This window comes from Drosophila arizonae, chromosome 3 (assembly GCF_054131065.1).
Source record: "Drosophila arizonae isolate 15081-1271.41 chromosome 3, UAZ_ARI_1.0, whole genome shotgun sequence".
NCBI classification, from domain to species: Eukaryota; Metazoa; Arthropoda; class Insecta; order Diptera; family Drosophilidae; genus Drosophila; species Drosophila arizonae.
Window position 1 is genome coordinate 314433 of NC_142923.1, and position 20602 is coordinate 335034.

Below are 20602 nucleotides of genomic sequence, written 5' to 3' on the forward strand. Positions count from 1 at the left end.
GTTTCTGTGCCTGTGACTGTGTTAGTGGCAGTGTCAGTGTGTGTGTGTGTGTGTGTGTGTGTGTGTGTGTGTGGGGTGTGTGCCTGTGTATGTGCCTGTGCCTGCTGCCTCGCTTGTGTGCGCACATCTGTGTATGTATATGTGTGTGTAAAGATGAAAATTATATGGAAAATTAACAACAAACAACAAAAAATAAAATTAAACAAAATAAATTGTACAAGCGAGCGGATAGGCCAAACACCCCAAATCATTCTAAGGGGTGGTGCGACAATTATGTGCGGACTGTGCTGAAGAAATAATATTGTGTATGGAGCCACATCAATATTGAAAACACGAAATACTCGCAAGCGTGAAGGAAAAGCAGGGAGTGATTCTCAGTTTTGTAACAGCCACGAAGTTCATGATTTTCACGCTCACTGCCAGAGGACCACACCCGCGCGGATGCACAGGTTACAAAAAGAAAAACCAGCGGCTGTCGTGCTAGAGAAAATCACCAGAGTCAGAGTCGGAGCAAGAGTAAGAGACAGAGTCAGAGTCAGAGTCAGAGCGGAGGTGCAAGAAAAATTCCAGTTTTCGACTGCAACCCAAAGGATCACGCGGAGAGCAGAAGAGCGAGAGAAAGAGTAGGTCGGCGTCGCCAATAGCTCGCTCGAGCGCTGGCTGGAACGCAGCTGTGTGCTAAGTTCTGGCTGCGATGGGCGCGATGAGGAGAGGAAAATGGCAAATGCAGGGTAGTTGTCGTGCAGGATGTTTGCTAAAGTTGCGCAAGTGAATATTTCCCGCTATTTTAAGCGGACGCTATGCGCTAACAAGACCATTTCAAGTCAATGTCAGCTGTTAAGTCAATTCATCGTAGAGAATTTGTTTTATGCTTTGTTTATTCTTACTCTTACTAGGCGAGCAAAGCCCATAATAGCTCATTTGGAAGAAGCAGAGCGCTAATCCGAGCTTAAGGTTCTACAACTAACACTAAACTCAGCTACCAAAAATATTGGCCAAACACTTGCTTGGTTTTATGGTCTGTTACGAAAACGCTGTTGGGAGCAGAGTTCTTATGCCTGGAAAGCTGGTGCTCAGCCAAGCTGTGCAGTCGGCAGAGCGAATTTCCAATAGAGCGAGAGAGAGAGAGAGAGAGAGGCGAGTCGCAGAGCCAAACTGAAGCCGAAACAGAAATATGGAGCTGGCTGTTCGACGTGCCAGGCATTGCCTTTAAATTGGCAACTGAGTGCTGGCATCTTACAGCTGTGCCTCGCTTCTGGCTACGGGCTTCTGGCTAGTGGCTCTGCAACTTTTTGGGAAAAAAGGTTAGGCGAAAAACTAAAGTAAAACAAAGCAGCAGGCGAACGGCGAACGGCGAACGGCAGGCAGGTGGACAAATTGTAAAAGTTGCGGAAGCAGTTCGTGAAGGCTCCAACAATACATTACACTGTGTGATAATTATATAATGCGTTTCAGGACAAATTCTCGGACAGCGTGTCCTGATGCCAAATGAGTCACGTGCTTGGCAAACCAAATTCTATACTGCATATGTATGTGAGTGCGTGTCTGTGTGTGTGAATCTAGTGCTAGCAAAAAGGGCGTGAAAAAAAGTCGAAAAGTGGCCATCCAATCGGGATTTTACAGCAAACAACTTCCTTTGACCATATGCGATTACAACATCAAAATCGAACATAATTTTTTTATTTTACGCCGTATTGATTTAAGTTGTCGTGCATAAAAGTCGACGTCCCGCTAGTGTATTGGTGGGATGTGAATGTTTATGCTTGGCCCTCGCGTTTATTTTACGTCTTATGTATTCTTTTTTGGTCTCAACCCTTGAAATGTTGCCCGTAGCCCAGCTCCACGTAAAACTCAACGGAACCGTTTCCGTCGGCAGCAGCAGCCACAGCAGCGCAGCCATTGCTGAGGTCCTTCATCAAAATCCGCACACATACAAAAGTAAATGTATATGAAAAGAAAGTGTCATAAATCAAGCGATTATCCTGTAAACAAAGTGTAAAACGCGCTCCCCAACAAACAACAGAAACAACAAAAACAACAAAAACAACAAAAACGAAAACAACAACAACAGCAATAACAACAACAACAACCTTTAATAAAAACAGAACCAGAAACCCAACAAGGAGTTTTTCTTAATAAAACCCGATTTGTATTACGTTAAAAGCCAACGCGGATAACAGCAACAACAAAAACAACGACAACCACAGCTACAACAACAACAAAAAAGTGCTTTTTATTACTTGAGCATTTAATTTTGCTGAGTTGCTGTTGGACATTTCATCTGAAGCCCAACAAGGTTTTGGGTACAGCCACTTTGTTTGGCAGTTTTGGAGAGTCCCAGCGAAAAACAAGGCACTAGATTGGATTGGGCTTAAACACATTATATAATGCTTGCGACAGTGAGGTGAGTAAATAGCCGTCTCCCCCTATAATAGTTCATAATAAGCATAAATAGAAGTGGTTTCCATTGGGAATATCCGACTATGCTCTGAGTTCGTCTGTTATTTGGTGGATAAGCTCAAGTAACTCTAGTTTGATATCGATTAGAATCGATAGAGAAAGTGGTGTCGATTATTTAACAAAATTTCAATTGCCTTAAGAGCTTAGTCGAATGTTGATTCTATTCAGGTATACATCTAATTTATAGGATCAGCCAGGGATAGAAATATACCTACTGGCAAAGAAGCTTCCTCTTACAGTGTCTGAAGTGTTTGTGCACACACGAATCTAATTGAATCACACCTCCTCTCCATGGAAATTGAAGGCTGTTATCGGCGCACAGAATAGGCGAGAATGTAATTACAATTTATGCATTTTTCAATTACAATTGCAAAGTGTATGTAAATGTCACAATTCAATTACAAAGCTGGCCATGGCAGAAAAAGACAGACAATGCACAACAGGGCATAAAAACAGAGCCACAAAACAATCGGAAAATGTGTGTAAAACTATTTCTGGCCTGGGCTGAGTAGTTCAAGTTTGATTGCTTCTATGGTTTTGGTCTGGGCCGGGCTGGGCTTTTGCTTGCGACTTTCCATTCTTTCGCTCTCTCTTTTTCTCGCTCTGTATCTGTCTCTGTCTCTCTGACTGTCGATGGCAAGAAGCCGACGGGTAATGTAATTGAAGATTGTAAAGCCCACAAGCATGTATATCTATCTGAGCTGTATCAGTTTTGAGCTTGTAGCTGCTGGCAGCTGCAATTGATAGGCAAGGAGGAAATTGCAATTTCCATAAACAGAATTGCGTTTTGCTTGACTTAACCCCAATGCCAAACATTTGTTTAGACTTTCGCTCTGTCTTAATTTAACATTGATTACGCACACAAACACAAACACAAATAAACACAGGCATTTGTTATTATTGGCCATTCTTTGAAGCTGTCTTCTCCGAGTGTCTCCGAGTGTCTGGACGTCTCGCAAACCGAGGCTAAAGGCAATGGTTACAAATTGTGAATAATGATAAATGGCTACGTTTATCTTCATTTCAACACTGTCTGCGCGTTGACCAAAGCACAGCAGATTACTTTTGCTCCGATATAGCCAGAATTGTTTCATACATTTTTACGAATTGCTTAATTGATTAATCGCCTAATCTTCACATCTCTCGCTATAAATGAAAAGCAATTGTAAGAGCCGATACAAGAGACTCGCAGACGTATGACGTTGCTAAACATTAATTTCTCAGGCGGGAAGCCAAACTCGCACAGACGGAAAAATGTGTAAACAAAATAGATTCCAAACAAAAAATGGCTATAGAGCAACAGCGAAATGAAAATATCATCACAAAACAAAAAAACGAGAGCTTCTGAAAATAACTCGCGGGCTGAGACATAAGAGGAGAATCAGTGAGTGACCAGCTAGCCAGAGGCAGAGGCAGAGGTAGGGGCAGGGGCAGGGGCTGGGACAGAGGTAGAGGCAGCGACTGGTCAGTCGTTCCGCAGTTCATTGGAATTTCTGTTTGAACATGATACCAAATGGGAGCGAAATGGAGGAAGTTGGCAGTGGGGGATGGAGATGGAGCAGAACTGAGCAGCACGGAGCGAGAACTGAGCAACTGGAGAGAACTTGGAGCATAGTAGACTAAGAGTTAGGCGTGCTGCTATGCGATTATGTGAATAGAAGACCGAATCCGAAATGCTGTATACAATACGAAAAACGTATAACGAAAAATGAAAAATCGAAAAGCTGAGAGATTGAGAAACTGAAAAAGTCGTTGCTTCAGGTAATAATGAGGCACATTTATGTATTGCCTAAATTTTCTCTCGATGTTCGATGAAGCTCACTCAGCTTGAATGCTGGAGATGTTTGTTTACGCACACATTCCCACACATTCTCACACACTAGTGCAGCTTAAAAGCAGTTATATGGCTCTGGATGGCGCCCAAAAACTGGCGCGCATAATGATGCGAATGCTGAGCACAAAACATAAACCCCGAGAAGCTCTACAGCATAGCGATACTCACCACGGCAGCGATCGGGTAGGCTCGACTTGAAGAAGTCATACTGGAGGGGGATCGGCCGCACTCGTATAAGAGCGCCGCCTGGTATAAGAGATAACTTGTTTTCCCAGCTCCAGCTCCAGCGACAGATACACAGAATTTCCTGTACTACTAACATGGCAGCTGCTTCAACTCTATGACGTCAGGAAAGACTGAAAATGCAAAATGCGATTTTCGCATCAAGCCCCAAGCTCCAAGTTTCGAGCTGCAGCAAGTCGCATCAGTCTGCGGCAGCCATAGATCTGCGCACTTTCCACACAGAGGTGAGGCGAGGGCATACAATGTAGGTGTTATTGAATTTCCCGGGCTCACATTCACACACACACCTACCTCTAACTGTTGGGCATTGTTTGTTTTTTTTTTTTCAGTCCATTGGCAGTGAAGCATAAAAATTGACCTAGTTCGACTGTTTTTACAGCATGACAAAAGTCCGGGGTGGCAGTAAAAGGGTCCTAGCAGGACTAGGGTAAAAATAAAAGTCCTTATGCTATTTTTAGATAGAAAATGCAGTGCGATGCGGGAACTTGAAAATATATCTAAAAAATTCTGAATTACATTTAACTATTCGCTTTAGCCTTATAGAGTGGGATGCCAAAGTAGAGAAAAACCAAGTAAGTGGGCTCCACTGGGAAATGCTGAGCTGAAGAGTATATGCATAGATATATGTATGTACTTCAAGGGTCGCCACTTACATTTTAATAAAACTTTATACCGTGGTTTTCCATATCTCCGGGCAGATAAAAATTATAAATTGTTTGCATTATGTTGGCCTTCTCCAGAGTGTCTGCACTGCTCACCTTCGTGGTACTGCAAAGAAAGAACTGTATATATACACATACATACATACATATGTATATATACATATATACATAAAGAGAGAAATACTTGCAGGTCGGCACTTCAATTTCATAACTTTGTATACTTTTTGCAGCTATGTAGCTATGTGGGCTCCTTTTGTTTCGCTACTGCAAAAGTTTGGAGCCGAAATGGGATAAAAAGCTTTTGCAGTCCTTTTTGTGTGTGTGGAAACCACAAACTGAAAGTAGAATGCAGTAGAATACTTTGTGCCACAACAATTAAAAATAAAACAATTAGACGGGGAAGAGAAGAACAAGAGTGAGCAAGGAAATTAAAGAAAACAAATGTTCACATTAAAGAAGGCAGCACTTCGTGGCCATTAAATATATACCCTTTTAGCCACAATGGCATTCCAATTTCGCAAAACTCACCATAATTTGCACTCGATATTCCCTGCATTAGACCCTCCGAGCTGCCCCCTTAGGGCGTCTCGTGGCGAGTGCCGAAAGCTATTTTAGGTCCAGCCCTTCCAACCGGACTGCGGACTGCGGAGGCTTGCGCTCGGCCAGCTCTGCTTGGGAGCTGCTGCTGTAAAGTGTGCTCGGGGTTCATTATTTCGTAGTACCTATTAAAGTAATTTGCCACATTTGTCGCCGGCCATTAGGCGCTATTAAAGCGCAATCAGAACGATTTCTCCAGCCTGTGGGCCAATACTTGAGAATCAATTTGGACACCGAAAAAGTTGTCACAACTTCTTCCAGCACGAACCCTTTTTATTAGTTCTGGCTATCGGCAAGACGCGGCAGCATAAGGCTCCGCTTTAAAGGGACACAGTGCCGAAGTAACACTGTACATACAGTTCAATGTACTCATCGACAGCTCGTATATATATATTTACGTGTCTGTGGATGGAGCTATACAAAATTGAGATGAAAATAAATATCTGACGAGTCTATTTTTAGACTTTCGCAATATTTTCAGGGAAATTATAGATTTTCACTTTTGTACAGTGAAGCTCAGAATTATGATTAGTATTTTAAATTTTATGTTCTGTAAACTAATTCGATGCGATACAAAATTGTTTTTGTATAGAATTTAATCTGCATTCCAGCCCCGGGCTTCCACTTTAAGGCATGGAAATTCATTTTTGCATAATGGGAAAAGTTTTACACTTCAGTCATGATTTGCTTTTCTTCTGCTCGCAGCATTTCATTTAATGCAGCGGCCAAAAGACGTGCCTGTCAAAAGGGACGCCGACGGGGCCAATGGGCAGGACGACGACATCGCTTCGAGTCGAGTCGAGTCGAGTGCCAAAACTTTTTGCCTGTGTCTCGTTCCGGAATTCTCTGCACTTCAGTGGAGAGCTTAACTATCAGCGTTTTCTTAACTACCAAAACAGCGCAGCTGATTGTCGTACACGTTTGCTGAGGAAGGTGTGCGGATGGTCGTTAGGCCCCTGTGTGTGCGTATTTATATTATTACAGCTCGAAGTGGAAAATGGGTAATTAGGGTATACGGAGTTTTAGACACTCGCTACGAAGAGGCTGTAGAATGGCCTACGTAATAATAGATGATTTTTCTGTCCATCTGTTGACAGAATATGGATACTACTTTAGCGTATATTCCCTTCTCTATTTAGACTGGAATTTAGTTGACTTTATAGAGACCAATATGGAGATGATTAAGATGAAGATGATGATGTCAAGGCAATATAAGCTGAAAGAGATGATAATGAATAAATGAACGCTGCTGATAAGTTTATATGATATATATAATATATATATGTATATATATAATATATATATGTATATGAAAATATACATTGAGTTGCTGCTGGGAAGGCTTTGTGGGTCAGCCTTTTAGTATCCTCGGCATTAAAATAATAAAGTTTTGAGAAATTGACTTTATGCTTGTAAGGAGAACTCGCAATGGCAAAGGTTGACTTCGTCGCCGTCGACGTCGGCAGCGACGTCCCTTTGCCATTGCTTTTATATAATTCTTGCTCGTCTGCTTGCTTGTCGCTCATCTTTGCAGCGCAAATAATAACAAAAGTTTCATTATTAATTTTTCTTAATCGAAATGCCGCAATTAAGAGTGAAACATAAAACTTTTCTCTTCTGCCTTCGAGGGCGATTGTTCGTCCTTTTGCTTTTGCGTCTTTTGCTTCGTATCCTTTATCCTGCCTGCTCCTCGTCCGATTTCTGAAATAATTTTGCACTTTTTTATAATCTGGGGAAAATGGCTAAGTATAAAATAATTATTAACGAAACTTTGTCCAGCTCGCGAAATCCTATAAAAACTAATTGCTGCAAAGAAAAAACTGTAAATCTTTTAAGTGAAAATCATGTGAAATAAGAAATTGAGAAATGCTTTGTGCACTGTCATTGATGATGCGTTCGGTCATCGGCGGCAGACAGAGTTACATAATGACAGTAGAGAAACGAGATACTAACGAAATTAAACAATTCATTATGGAATCTCTGGTCGCACATCGCAGCGATACCGACAGACGAACAAAGAGGCAATTCTCCTCAATGGAAACCTGCTTCGTAATAGCCTTTGAATGGCTGCGATAAAAGTGAAAACTAAATGAGAACACAAATTTATTGTAAATAATATAAATGAGCAGCAACTAAGCTATTGGACTTGATGAGGATACACATATCCCCATTGTGCGAGTGTCTAGAACTTTTGCCTTCAGACAGACGGACAGACGGACAGACCGACAGACTGACAGAGCTCCTTCACAAAGCCCATACAATTTCCTGCACCGCTCAACTAGGACTATTTATGCACACGCCAATAGGCAGGCAAGGCTAGCCAGGGCAATGTGTTCCACTGGCTCTGACTGTGACTCTGACTCTGTCTCCATTTCGACCAAATTAAATTTCAAAGCCAGTCATTAGACCATTACGGCCTGCTCCTGCTCCACTCTGCCTACGCTCGCTCCGCACAGGAACCCGCAAAACATCCTGTTGATGTCAGCAAATTTTATTTATTTGTGGTTCGTGTTGTATTACAACATTTTAGAGCAATTAAAATTGTACAATGGCCTCTGTTCGTCCCATTCTCGTGCTCGCTGCTGTTATCGTTCGCTCTCCCGATTCCTACGAGGCCAGCAACATGGCTGCTGTGTCTGCCCGACCTAGCCGGGTCGTCAGCTTATTTGGCCGCATTTCTTTTTAGATCATTTAGTGTAAGTGCCTTTATAATGATATATTGACTTTGCTTTTCCATAGAACTTGTGCACTCGCTCACAATGTGAAATGAGTATATAGGTACTGACCCTCTGACCCTCTTATATCATTTGAATATGCAAGCTTCATCTCCCTATCTCACCCACACCTCTCCTCCTTCGCCACACATAAATTTATTAATTATATATTCCGTATGAACGAGCATTGGGTAGTCGGCTGCGCCCGTTTACAACGTGCTTGCTGTTACATGGTACGGCTCGCCTAATGGCCGAGGGTAGCCCTAATTGCCGCTGTGGTAACGATACATTTTCTAAAATTAAACGACTGTATATATTTTAATGGCCGCTACCTTCGCCCACGGCAACTTTTGACTCAGCTTGGGTAACATAATCTGCCTTTATCCGGCAAGTAACTGCAGCCGCAGTGAATCAGATCTAATTAATTTAATGACAGAGTTTATACGTCTCGAAGTTCCAGTCGCGTATTTATTGAAATAAAGCTGCGCCAGATTCTAGATTTCAAAAAGGACGCACTGCGGCAACAGTGGCAGCTGACAAGATAATTTAATGTTTGCCGTGGCAAGATGACAATGTGCCGCAGTGTGGCTGCCTTCTAGTCTTTTTTCACACGCGACCCAAATAATATACATGGTGACTGTTCTTATTGTTATCCCTCTTGTTAGCTGCTGCTGTTGTCCTTATGCGCTAACAAGCTAACACGCTTGAGTCTCCGCGCTCCTTGCCCCACCTAGAGGCGGCAGCCGGCAGAAGTGCACGACCTATTTCATTAAAGTTTTAACTCCGGCCAATGCGGCGTATGTGCAATACTAAAAGCGAAAACAACCAAGAGACTCGACTGACTTGGGGTCGCTGCAATAGTAAATACCCTACGAAAAGTGTAAATCCATGTAAATGTACTTTTGCTCCGCCCCGACTTTATATTTTGTAATAAATGCAGTTTGGAAAATTATTTAAGTTTTTAAATTCCAGTCTAGGCAGATCCTCCTGATCAAGGATGCATACATATATATTTAATGGAGTCCTCTTGATTCTCTCCTTAGGCACTCCCAACATTCACAGGGTATAGCGCCTGGGACTGGGACCTGTGCTAGTGCTCGTAGTGGTGCTGGTGGTGGTGTTGCCGGAGCTGGGGCCGATGCCTTTGTGGTTTTCCTCGGGCATTTTTTGTTGTATTTTTGTATTTTTGGGGCATGTTTAAGTACGTACATATATGGCCTCGCATCACTTAGTTCGGAGTCGCCTGCAGCAGCTGCAACACAATAAGCTAAAATTTGTTCAAATTTTGTTTTGTACTTAAGTGCACACTATCGCGCCCTTAGACACACATACAAGCACACCCACGAAATGCCCCAAGGAGTCGCAGCAGAACAGCCATTCGCAGCTATTAGACAGAGAGGGCGAGGCTGTAATTCTTTGTGGGTTGGACCCCTTGTCGTGTTGATTTGAAGATGTTGTCTGTGCTGCAAGGGTTTGTGTTTAAGTAAATTGTGTAGAGCACGTTTAATTAGATTTCAAAGCAGAGAACGAGCGGAGTGAGTGCGCTCCTATATAAATACAGAAAAGGTTCACTTCAAGTGGCTCGACCCATCGAGGATTTTTAATTAAATTTTTTTAGATGGGACGGATGGATGGATGTGTGGCGAGCAGCCATCAGTCAAAGATCATGTGTGGAGCCGCGTAATTCGCTGGCCGCCCAATTGACCGCTGCCCACTTTTGCTTCAGTGTGCAGTCAACCAAAAGCTTTTACTCATCGCCGCATCCGCATCCGCACTCTGCTCTTTGGAAGCAGTCAGCGGGCAGCAGCAGCAGCAGCAGCGGAAACGGATCCCATAAAGTGCTCGCCACACAGACAAAAATAAAATGGTGGTGCGTTAACGCCAGCTCATTGAAATGCTTTTCATTCCGAACGCCAACTCATTGGAATGCCTTCCATAGGTCCCAGAGAGATGATTTCTGACGGGCTGACGAGCTGATGGGCCCACCTCTGTCATCTGGACGTTTCAATGACAACGATGTGGCCGAGCATTTAGTTATGAAATCTCATGCTGCAGCCACACTCGCATTAGCACAGTCGCCAACGCCATGCGAACCAATCAACTGATTTCTGCCATTCACATCCACATCCACATCCACATCCTTGGGCCGCTCTCCGGCAGGCATCGGACTTCATTTAATGATTGCCCCCACACATATGGACTGCTTTGCATTCGGCTACGTGTGCGTGTGAGCAGCAAATGCAGTTCGGCTGCTGATTTGTCATTGTTAGCCGCCTCCACAACAAAGATGGCCGCCACAGTGGCCATCAAATACACCGTCCTTCGCCCGCCGTCCATCGCTCGGCATCTGGCGTCCATTATGCGACGTTCGGGCTCAACTTGAGCTGATTTACAAATGGAATCATACGCCATGGCGGGTTTTTCGGTAATGAAAATTCAGTCATAAGGGAAATCATTTTTCCGGCTTTTGTTCTATTTTAGTTGTGCTTTGCCATGATGTTCCTGCTTGTGTCTTTGTGTCTGTGTGTGTGTGTGTGTGTCAGGCCGCAACTGTTTAGATCTAGCCAAATGTGATTTTTGTTGCTAGCTGAGTGGTTTGTGGGCCGTTGGCTCATGCGGATGGGGTAGATGGTGATGGTTCTGGGCTGGAGCCAGGTAATGGCCACTCGTTCTCGTGCCCGTTCTCGAAGCGCACACACGTTTCATAAATAAATTCCGTTTTAATAAACTTGTCATAATGCCAAAGCGCAAAAAGTTTTCATAATGCTTGACGTTATTAAAATTTTACATGTCATGCCAAAAGGATTTAAGTCGACGTATGAGCCCCACCCGGCCCTGCCGAAGCATTCCGGCACAGTCTCTCGCACACTTCACTCCTTCCCAGGCCCCATGGCTCCACCCCGCGGCCCACTCTACGCTTCTCTAGCAACAGCATAATCACTTTCTGACAAAATGTGCTTCGCATTACTGGTAAAGCCGTAAGCAACTTGCATGCAAATTTCAGCAAGGGTATTTAATGTTCGGCATTCCAATACTGAGGCTGCTGTTTATTGTTTGCTGTCTGCTTTTCACTCTCGTCAGGGGTATTAAGCTATGCATTAAAAGATCACTAATGACGTTTATATACAGCGCCGCCAGAGACGCGCATAAAGGTAACCGCAATGCCGCTGCCCCAGCCCTTCACAAATTGAAAATTAAGCGAACGAGTTGTCATCTCCTCCGTAACACGCCCCCATCCACACAAACACGCAGGCGTCAGCACTCGAGCTTCTATACTCGTCCACGAAGCGAATCGAGTATATCTGTTTGCTATCAGGCCGAGCTCGGCTCGTTTGTCTTGAGATATGTATACTCCATTTCCTCTATAAATAGACGCACAGATGTTACATTATGTCTCCGTTTATTGTGAGTCACTAAATTGAATGAGGGGTGGGCGAGTACTATGCAGTCAGTGGCGCCCGTCTGCATACCAATGCGAGAGATGTTGAAGAGTGCAAACTGAGTTACTTAATTGCAGTGGCAACATTTAGTAAAGCTAAAGCAAAGATTTGCCTGGCCATCCCTCCATCCGCTGTGCAGCGTTGACAAAGCAAACGAAGGAAAATCGTTAGAAAAACGCTTTTCTTGCGTTTACAAATGTGAAAAGTGTATGTGTGTGATATTACCCCATCTGTGAGCATCTGCATCTATATGCGTATGTAGAATTTTTATGCTGATGCCGATGTTTATGCTTTTACTCAGGTTGCCTAGGTATTCGCATTCGCACTAATTCCTCGCTTAAATACTGCTGACTGTTGTGCCAGTAGGAGCTGCCGTTGCGAAGGGGCAAAGTTTTGCACATACGTATAAGGGAATTTCGCTTAAAGCATTTCAAATAATTTAATTAAAAATACCTTTTTGGCCGAACGAGTATTCCACATCCGCGTCATTCCGTTGCATACCTGTGGGGGAACGCGAATGTTGCTAATTGTGGATTCAATCCCTTTTAATTAACTACTCAGCAAACAGTGGGCCCATATATAACACTTAGTCCCAGATCCTCAGATAGTTGCCAACTCGACAACAATGGCCTCTCACGACAATCAACACAAGTTTTACATTTAAAGCGCAAACTTTTAATGCCGAACAGCGCAAGGAAAAGTTTCAGCTATTTGTATAGGCGCAACGCAATTTAATGGGGGCACCCTTTGTCTCTATCCTCCGCTCTCCGTTCACCGTTCTCCGTTCTCCGTCTTCTGTCTCAATTCACCTGCCTAGCAAACTTATCTGTGTGTCTGCCTTGTAGCTACAACCTATTAGCTGCTTAACTTTCTGTGCGAGTCCGTGTGCGAACGCTCCCGAGTTCGGGTATTTGTGTACATATAAAGGACGCCCACCCCCGACAGGGACGGTGTTCATATGAGAGCCTTTGTTTATTAATTTGTCATCTGTGCTTTGCACTTGTATAAGATTTCAATCTGGTGCTAAGTTTGTGAGCTCCGCTGCATTCCGACTGAAGATGGGCGCAAGGCAGCTACATGCAGATTCAGATACGGCCTCCAGGGCTGATTGACAGCTTGTCGAGTTGACATTGATGACTGTACTAGAGAGCGTTCTCAAGTGTCGCCAGGTGTGCTGGCGGGGCTGCTACTCCTGAGGCAACCTAAACTCATTTCTCTCTCTCTCTCTTTCTTTCTATATGTTACAGATGACGCCAGTGCAAGTGAGAACGATACGTTAGGCGGCGTTGACTATGGGACCAGAGGCATGGGCGTGTGTGCGGACCCTGGGTCTTATCGATGGTGTCAGGCATTAAGCCGGTCGCGTTCGTCGTGCGCCACAAACACAAACCAATCAACGAGAAAGCAGACTCAACAACAATCAGACACAATCAGCGAAAGTACCAGAGCCGAGTCAACAATTGTAGCATCGATATTTCGAGGAGCTACGACGACGACGACGACAATTCCAACCGCTTCGACTCTAAACCAAACGCCGTTGAAAACGGCTGCGTTCACAGTGAAAACAACGAGAAGAAGAAGACACCAGGACGAGGACGACGACGTCGAAGAGGACGTCGACGGCTGTGCTCGCACTCCGACTAAGACTTGCCGATCAATACAGACTCTGAAATTAGCACTCATCTGTCTGTTTGCCCTATTGGCACAAAAAGCACAAGCTCACAATATACCAGGTAAGTCAATTTGCCGGGACTGACATGCTGCCAGATACCAAGAATCCTTTGATGCCTTTGAAATATATAGATTACAAGATAAGCAACAGTCCATATCTTTAACTTGGATAGTCGGGATAGTCGGTCAGGAGTACATACAATACATGTATGTATATATGTACAAATATAAAGTACTCGACGGCATCAATCCCGCTCCATTCTTCGGGTAATTCATTATCAGCGCGGCTGACGGCTGAGAGAAATATTCATTGATTTCCGTGTAGTAAATTTCTCCCGCCGAATGGTTACTGAAATCAGCCCATATGTGGGAATATTGGGCGGGGCCAGCTCTTCTCGTCGCTTCGCCCAGATTCATTTTTATTAGGTATTCACGAAAATGTAATGGTGCACAATAAGCGGCTTACGTGAGGGCAAAGCTGATTACATTTGGCAATTAGTTGACAGTTAGTTGAGGTTGTTTTGCCTTAATGGCAGCCAAAGCTGGCAGCAACGAATCGAATGTATAAGCAAGTAAATATGTACATATATATGTATATAATATATATGTATTTAATATATGCATATAAATATGAGGTAGACAGAGATAGAGAAAGAGGGGCGGAGGAAGAGGGTGAGATGAGGAGATGAGGCTTGATAAACGTACATGCACTTGGGAATTTCATTTCCAATGTAGCACTAGGAAAGTTTCGACCGGCTTGCTTTAATGTACCGTAACGATTCTTGAAATGAATTAAATTAATTTAGCCGAAAATTGAAAATCCGCTTGGGATTTCTATGGCAGCCAATGGGATGGCCACTTCGTGCGCGGTCGAAAGGTCAATTGCCAAGTACGCCTCAAGGCGCGGCTGTTAGCGGAGGGCGGACGGGACGGGTGCCGCGACGTGGGGTTGTCCAAAATGAGTTCCGGGAAAATGTAATGGCATGCGCTGTTAGTTGCAGGCGGCAGTCATCGGGCAGGAGCAGAGCAGAGCCAGAGCAGCGTCTCAACTTTAAACCATGAAAACAAAGTGCGCTGCTGAATAACTTAAGGCAAGTCGGGAGAGGACATCAAGTGCCTGGCTGCTTCGGCTTCGGCGTGGAGGACATTTTAAATTGTATAATGAGACCACTTTTGCATGTTAACGCAATCAAAAGGCGCGACTACAAAAAACACCAACACCAACGGAAAGGGGGTCTAGAGGCCTACTTCCTGCCACTCCCGAGTGGTTCGGGCGAGCTGTCTGCAGCATTATCAAAGGGCAATAGACGCTCAAGAGCGTTCACTGCATAGTATACACACTCATTCGCTGTTGTTTCTGTTCATTTTCATGTTGCTTTTTATGCAACGTCTGAAGGGGGAGCAGTCCCTACTCTCCCACTCCCTACACCCCCTACACTCCCGACACTCTCTGCGGCTACTACTTTACTTTCAATGCTCAAAGTGTGGCCTAAGCTGGCCAAGTTAACAGAAATTTATGCAAATGCCAAAGTCAACAAGCGTTCACTGCATAATATGAAGGATACAAAGAAACATCGAGCCAGTGAGTGACTGATAAAGTGTGCGAACGACAAACTAAGCGACTGGCTGGCTGACAGGCAAGCAGGCGGTCTGCAGCTACTCTCAGGCATTGCCTTTCTTTTTTCAATGCGCATGTCACTTCCAGTGTCCACGCACACAGAGTCGTGCAACCCGACATGCGTATGTATTAGTGCAGTGCAGTACGGTACGCTGCAAGTCGAGCTCGGACTTGTTTCTTTTGCCATTTGGCAAACTACCTCAATAATAATATACTTAAGTGCTTTACTTCTCGTTTCATTCAAAGATTAATTTTGTAAATTCAAATATCCAACGTGGCAAAGGCATCCGAAAACTTGCTGCCCCACATCTGGCAACAACAATAGCCTTGTCAAAAGCTGCTTGTTAACAAGTTTGTCTGTGGCACGGACAACGCTGCTCTGTCTTTAATTGTTCTCTCCCCGCCCTACGGCACCTCTCTCTCCCTCGCTCTGTGTGTGTGTGTGTGTGTGTGTGTGTGTAAGAGGATGCGCCATGGCATTGCAACGTTTCGTTGTTCTGCTGCTTCCGACTATTCATTAGCATTTCCGCTGTAGACCAAGAGCCAGGAAAGTCCTTGCCTAGCAAGCAAGCAGGCGAGCAGGCAAGCCAGCAATTTCGGCAATTAAAGCATCGCACGTGCGCGTGCTTTAAGCATATGGCAGTACTACGAGAACGGCAACTGGCTATTGTATGTGTTGCTTCGTCGTAGGCTTGACAGCTCCCCTTTAAATACGACACATTAGCAGATCACCAGGGGCAAGAACTATGCGAGAGTCCTGTCACTCCAGGGGACAACACTCAGCCCAGCTCAGCTTGAAGTGTTGACGACTGCAGTCGACAGTTGATAGACGACAGACAAGAGACAACAGTCGACAGTCGACAGTCGACAGTTAGTCCAGCTTCGAGCGAGACTGACAAACGCTAATCAAATGTCACGTATCGCACAATGGATGGTTGGAATTGGAATACAAGCAAGTTGGAACTAACTTTTCACACACAAATGACAGCAGCGATGAGAGCTTCCCTTCGCACGAGAGGTGAACTCAACTCCATTCTCTCCACAATGGGTTTTGGGATCGCTGAAATAGAAATAAATTATAAAACCAATTATTTCATATGATGTGTTGTGATGATGGCTTACATATTCGTTAATCAAACTTCCGCTTCGGTTTCCAATCAGAGTTATGCTGCACAGGTAATCGATATGCTACCTGTACTGGCTAGAAGTTTGCGATGAAAAATCTGCAAACCTGGAAACACGAACAAAGCCAGTTCGAACAGGTCGGGCTTCAGGCCCTACAACGGCGGAAATATCCGTCAATGGCCTCCCCACTTGACATGTGACCGATGTGGCTATCAACGATTCCATTTAGAAGCAATCCGCTTCGCTTCTACCGCGTTGTCTGTGAAAAAATACGTCAATGGCATGCCATTGCATACTCGACAGCCCTCCACAGTAGTGGCTACTCCACATAGCAGCGGACACGGCGTATCCTGCATACTGGACCAGGCAAATGTCAAGCCATCTTAGTAAATCGTGCAAAATGTCACGTAAACATGGAGGCACGTGAACGGCGGGGGGCACGGGGGCTCTATATCGGCCAGGGATTGGCCGTATTATGGGCGGACTCTTCAATAAGGAAGAGATTGACTACACGCATATTGCACACCAGGTCAGCGAAACTTTCGACCCATCAATCAATTGATGTCAAACGCTTTCTGCGCATCTCCAGTCCGGTTGTTGAGCAAAAGTGCCATAAACGTTGCTGAAAACGTGGCTAATTTAGCTGCTTAAGAAATGTATTTAATAATATTTATGTTATTTTATATTAGAGAAGAATATGTGACTATAGAATCTGCCTTTGCAATCTCAACATTTTTGATCTTTTGTTTACCCATTTGCAGAAGATGCTGTGCACATCACGGCCATACTGGGCGAAGGGGTTGTCTTCAACTGCCACGTCGAGTTCCCCAATGATCATCCAGTGCCATATGTCCTGCAGTGGGACAAGAAGGTGAGCGAAACGGTACGATATCACACATCAAATTTCTTCTCTAAACTCTCTTTTTTACATTGTTGTTTGATAACGCAAAAAGCTAAAGAAAGTAAGAAACAGATAGACAAAAGTCGAAGAAAGCGCGACAAATGCTAACGACACAGTAAACCGAAATACTTACATATATCAAGCTATATTCAACGTTTTCGAACTCTTTACCCAACTAACTATCCACTTACATACATAATTACCAACTAATTTATGAGCATCCCTAACTAACTAATCAATATTCGGTTAGTTTTTGCATTTATGTTCCATTCTGTTCTGTTCCACTTGATTTCCAACATTATTGCTATACTAACTAATTAAGTGCCAAGTAGGCGAAAAGCCGGCTTTAGCTCCACAGTGCGTATGCGTAATAATCGAAATTTGTTGTAAACTAGGCGCTACTTGTGTTTAACGGTCCTTTGAATAATGAATACCTGTATTCGGCTTATGCTAATGCAATATAACACGATTGTTCATGCTGATGTTGTATTATTGCCCGCGCAATATAAATGTGTAAATGAATTAGCTTGAGATGGAATTGGAATTGGATATGTCCATATTATTTGATATGTATGTGTTTTATGTGTTGCTCGATTGGCAGTTGCAGTATAAATAAATATATGCGTATAAGTTATCAATTATTTCCTTTCTCTTCTTCTTCTTTTATTTTTATTTCGACATTTCGACATGTCGCCAAGGTGCCAAAAAGTAAACTCACTCAAGCTTCGCCAAGTCGGTAACAATTTCTTAGCGGCTTGCTTAGATATTGACACCAAAGACACACACACACATACACACACAAACACATACACGAATTCCAAACGCTGATAAGAATAAGAACAAGTGCTTTTTTAAGAAATCTAAAGTAAAAAGAAATCAGACCAAAGAGAGCGAAAGAGAAGAAAAATTCACATATGTTCATTTGTTAAGCAAATCTCGTTCGCAATATCGCAAATCGAAATATCTGTAAACAAATCTGTAGCTATTCTTCTCACTGCTAACATACCAAAACCAAAATTAGCCGCAATTCATAGTAAAAAAAAAAAAAAGAAAAACACTTTGTAGCCACATACCAAAGATTTGAGTGCAACTAATTCGAATCCCTGCACTAATGAAGACTCACTTGGCCCCATCTTTGAGCTGCGCACAGAGTTTGCGGAAATATGCTAATGCTTCCGATAGGTGCCTTACGATACGTTTGAAATTAACCTCTTAGCTAAATTACAAAGTTGGCGCATAAATAATTCGGATTCATTACGTATTTTCCTCAACTCTGTTCGACCAAAAGTTCCTATTCAGTAAATATTCAGTATGCCACTAGAAATGCCAACTCACAAATCACCCTCACCACTAACCCAACCACCCAGCCAACCACTCCACCACTTCTGCAACGAGCACTGCAAATTCCTTGATAGCTGGCAGTAAGCAACAATTTATTTCCATTACAAAAATAGAACAAAGCGAAAAGCTGCATTTTGCTTATGCAGATATCTATTTTTAAAAAGCACTAAACTAATTCTTTTATTTTAATTTTTTTTGTATTTTTTTTTTTAACTTTTTTACATTCCACTTTCATTTCATTTTAGTTTGCATAATGTGCCACGGCACAACTGTAATTTAAATATGTATGTGTATATGTATATGTTTTGTTATGCAGCCAGCATGCATTGCATAACTGTTCTCTTTAACTAACCTCTCAGGTGGCCGCACTGGCCGCGTCTAGCCTAGTCGAGCTATAGTTAGCTGCGGCTCATTAGGCGAGTGCAAGCAGCGACGCTGCAGAGCTGAAGGCAGCGACCTCAGACAGCTTACTTTCATAATTTAAAGCACGCCTAAGCCGCTGCAAGCCGATAAACTAACTTTATTGTTGCTGCCGCTTGATAGCAAAGTTAAACCGAGCAAGAACTAAGAAAAACCACAAGGATAATAAAGTAGAAATGTAGACGCTGCGGCTGCCCCTGCTGAGCTTGACGCAGACTTTGACGTCAACGCTGTCGTCCTTTGAGCACTCGGCGAAATAATGCAACTAAACTTGCTTACGTATAATTTCATACATGTCTGTGTGTCTGTGGGGGTGTGTGTGGGTGTGTGTGTGGGTGTGTGTGGGTGTGTGTGTTGGATAGATAACGTCGCTGCTTTTTGTGCCAAGCTAAAAGTTTTACAAGCATTTTTAATGCCACAAACAAAGTTATAAGTACTACAAAAAGAAACTTTATGTTTTGCAGCGATAAAAATACAAAAAATAAACCGGCATTCGCTTAAAAAAAGTCAGGCATGAATTCAGAATATGGCCACAAAATGTGGCACGGCAACCGAGCGGCAGTAATGGCAGCATATTAAAGGGATTAACATGGCTTTAGCTTTTAATTTATGCGAGACTCTGATCCGGTGCGGAGCTTATACGTCTGCTGCAATTAAATACACAAAGGCGCATATGAATGCAGGCCATCGGACGAACCCGACCGCCCAATGCTCGCGCATAGTCCAACAAACAGTTTGCTCTCTGCCCTGATATGTATCGCATATCGTCTCAAATATTGAAAGGCATTGGCGTGGCTCACGACTCTCACTCTTAAAGCGAGCAGCAAAATTATGTTGCCTACTTTTGTGCGTCTCTTACTTTAAGAATCCAGAGCAGCCAGCCAGCCAGCTAGTCAGTCAGCCAGGCAGGCAGCCACGGACTGCAGACAGCTAGAAACACGAAGAGAGGCATCAGCGTTGCCTTAGTTGCAATCTAAATTAATTGCTACTGAATAAATTAAGCGGAAAAATGTTTACCGAGTCAACTTATAACGCTTCTGCGAGTGCGAATATTAATTTTGGCGCCCGCTTCACTGCCTACGTCGAGGCTGGGCTCGCTCTAATAAATATATGAAAGCTACCGAACGCCTACCACAGACAGCCCCCATCTGGCTCTATCTGGGTCCCAGGACGTAGGCGCCCGTGCACGGCGTCCTGTCCCGGGCGATTGCCGCTGCCAAAGCAAATTATTTCATATGTCAGCTGGGAAAATTATTAAAACGTATATAATTAAGTTGTTAGTAGCGGGGCGGGCCCTCGACTCGCTTGTCGGCTCCTAAATCTGCATAGTATAATTACAAAAATAAATCGATTAACTTTGATGCCGCCACAATCGGACATACGAGCAACATGCCTGCCAATTACTTGAGCGAAAGCAATTATGGGCACCTCGCCTGCGAGTCTGTGTGTCGCTCTGCCTCTCTCTCTCTCTTTCTCTCTCTCTCTCTCTATGCGCCACTCTCTCTCACTCTTTTGACACTTTAAGCGAATGACATTGAGCATTCAGTGTTAAAGGGTTCAAGTGCTTTCGCCCTTC

The 20602-nt window shown here is 43.7% G+C and overlaps 1 protein-coding gene across 16 annotated transcripts in view; it reads left to right on the top strand.

The window, feature by feature from the left end:
- The window catches only part of tutl (immunoglobulin superfamily member turtle), a 43554-nt gene that overhangs the window by 1119 nt on the left and 21833 nt on the right, over nt 1-20602 (top strand). For 12 of the 16 annotated variants that reach the window (XR_016269497.1, XM_089465807.1, XM_089465806.1 and 9 more), the window contains exons 2-4: nt 1834-2404; nt 13198-13683; nt 17126-17247. Coding sequence is in view for 15 of the 16 variants with exons in the window: in XM_089465807.1 (XP_089321933.1) it covers nt 13257-13683; nt 17126-17247 (549 nt within the window). In the remaining variant the exon portion in view is untranslated. Of the gene's footprint in view, nt 1-12; nt 1305-1833; nt 2405-13197; nt 13684-17125; nt 17248-20602 lie in introns of those variants that run through there. The other 4 variants (XM_089465804.1, XM_089465808.1, XM_089465809.1 and 1 more) reach the window with 4 other exon arrangements.